Consider the following 1888-nt stretch of genomic DNA (forward strand, 5'->3'; position numbering starts at 1 on the left):
GTAGGACATGGTGATGGTGGCACATGGTCCGGAGTGCTCTGTGGTGGTGCTGTTGGGTTGGGCATGGTGTTGTGTGGAGGTCCTGGTGGGGCTGTCATGGTGCTTGGCGGCTCAGCGTGGTGGGCTGGGGCTTGGTATGGTGCCACATGACTCGGTGGCACATGACGTGTCCTCACCTGGTTGTTGACCACGACGTGGACGGTGCCGTGGGTGGTGTACGAGGGGAGGTCGCTGAGGTGGAAGGTCTCGTAGACGATGCCTTGGCCGGCGAAGGCGGCGTCGCCGTGCAGGAGGATGGACATCACCTGCCACCGGGAGCAGCAGCTCAGCCGGGGCAGCGTGAGCAGGAGAACCTCCAGCTCCACCCACAGGGGCCTTCAGCAGCCCAGGAAGGACATGGAGATCATCCAACGCCAAGAGATGGGAGAGGAGCAGCCATGGGCAGAGCCTGGGGCCACCAGAACCCTTGGGACACCCTGAGCAGGTCCAGGTCCCATTCCCCAAGTTCCAGAAGGACATGGAGCCACCAGAACCTCTAAGGACACCCTGAGCAGGTCCAGGCCCCATTCCCAAGTTCCAGAAGGACATGGAGCCACCAGAACCTCTAAGGACACCCTGAGCAGGTCCAGGCCCCATTCCCAAGTTCCAGAAGGACATGGAGCCACCAGAACCTCTAAGGACACCCTGAGCAGGTCCAGGCCCCATTCCCAAGTTCCAGAAGGACATGGAGCCACCAGAACCTCTAAGGACACCCTGAGCAGGTCCAGGTCCCATTCCTGAGCTCCAGGAAGGAGCCACCTACTCAAGCCTCACGAGTTGACATGCTCCTGGGGAGTGTTCCTGGTCTTCCAACCAGGGCAGTGAGGAGGAGGAGGAGGAGGAGGAGGAGCAGAAGGAGAAAAGGAAGAGGAGAAAAGGAAGAGGAGAAAAGGAAGAGGAGAAAAGGAAGAGGAGAAAAGGAAGAGGAGAAAAGGAAGAGGAGAAAAGGAAGAGGAGAAAAGGAAGAGGAGAAAAGGAAGAGGAGAAAAGGAAGAGGAGAAAAGGAAGAGGAGAAAAGGAAGAGGAGAAAAGGAAGAGGAGAAAAGGAAGAGGAGAAAAGGAAGAGGAGAAAAGGAAGAGGAGAAAAGGAAGAGGAGAAAAGGAAGAGGAGAAAAGGAAGAGGAGAAAAGGAAGAGGAGAAAAGGAAGAGGAGAAAAGGAAGAGGAGAAAAGGAAGAGGAGGAGGAGGAAGAGCAGGAGGAGGAGAAGCAAACTCCTGGTGCCATCAGGGTCAGGTCTCTTCACTTTGTCACCACCCAGGGCCACCTCCACTCACCTTCTTGCCCTCGGTGTCCCCACAGTAGAACTGCTCTGCCTTGGTCTTGCCCTGGACCACGGGGTCAGCTGCCTCCAGGTGGGAAGGGTTGGCCACCAGGGACAGGGTGATGTTCCTGTCGGTGACGCGGTTGATCCTGCGGTGGTACATCCCCAGGTGGTACTTGACATCTCCTGAGCCCTAGGGGAGGGACAGGAGGGTCAGTCCCAGCAGCAGGACAGGGTCTGGGGGTGGGAGGACACCTGAGGAGGATTCACGGCTGGAAGAGTCTTGGAGACAATGGTAGGACACAGTAGGAGCTACCTGGAGTCCAGGAGAACCTGTGCCAGGGCCACCACCACCTTCAGACACCATCCAAGTGGTGCTGAAGCTTCACAGATCCATCTAGGTGGAGCTACTTGGTTCTTCATCAGGGCACCTTGAGGTGTTGCTTCTCACCCTGAATGTCAATGTCCTTGGGGCAACCACAACCTCCTTGGAACATCCATAGCCTCCCTGGGACAACCACAACCTCCTTGGGGCAATCACAACCAACCTGGGGCACCCACAACCTACTTGGGCCATCCACACCCTC

General features: G+C 57.2%; 1 protein-coding gene across 1 annotated transcript in view; it reads right to left on the minus strand.

Annotated features, from left to right (window-relative positions):
• Positions 1–176: 176 nt before the first annotated feature.
• The window catches only part of LOC103808360 (2-oxoglutarate dehydrogenase, mitochondrial-like), a gene marked incomplete at both ends in the record, with an annotated part of 5217 nt that continues 3505 nt past the window's right edge, over positions 177–1888 (minus strand). The window contains 2 exons of the mRNA XM_009081141.1: positions 177–305; positions 1315–1494. Coding sequence (XP_009079389.1) covers positions 177–305; positions 1315–1494 — 309 coding nt within the window. The remainder of the gene's footprint in view (positions 306–1314; positions 1495–1888) is intronic.

The sequence above is a fragment of the Acanthisitta chloris genome, unplaced genomic scaffold (genome assembly GCF_000695815.1).
Source record: "Acanthisitta chloris isolate BGI_N310 unplaced genomic scaffold, ASM69581v1 scaffold12768, whole genome shotgun sequence".
NCBI classification, from domain to species: domain Eukaryota; kingdom Metazoa; phylum Chordata; class Aves; order Passeriformes; family Acanthisittidae; genus Acanthisitta; species Acanthisitta chloris.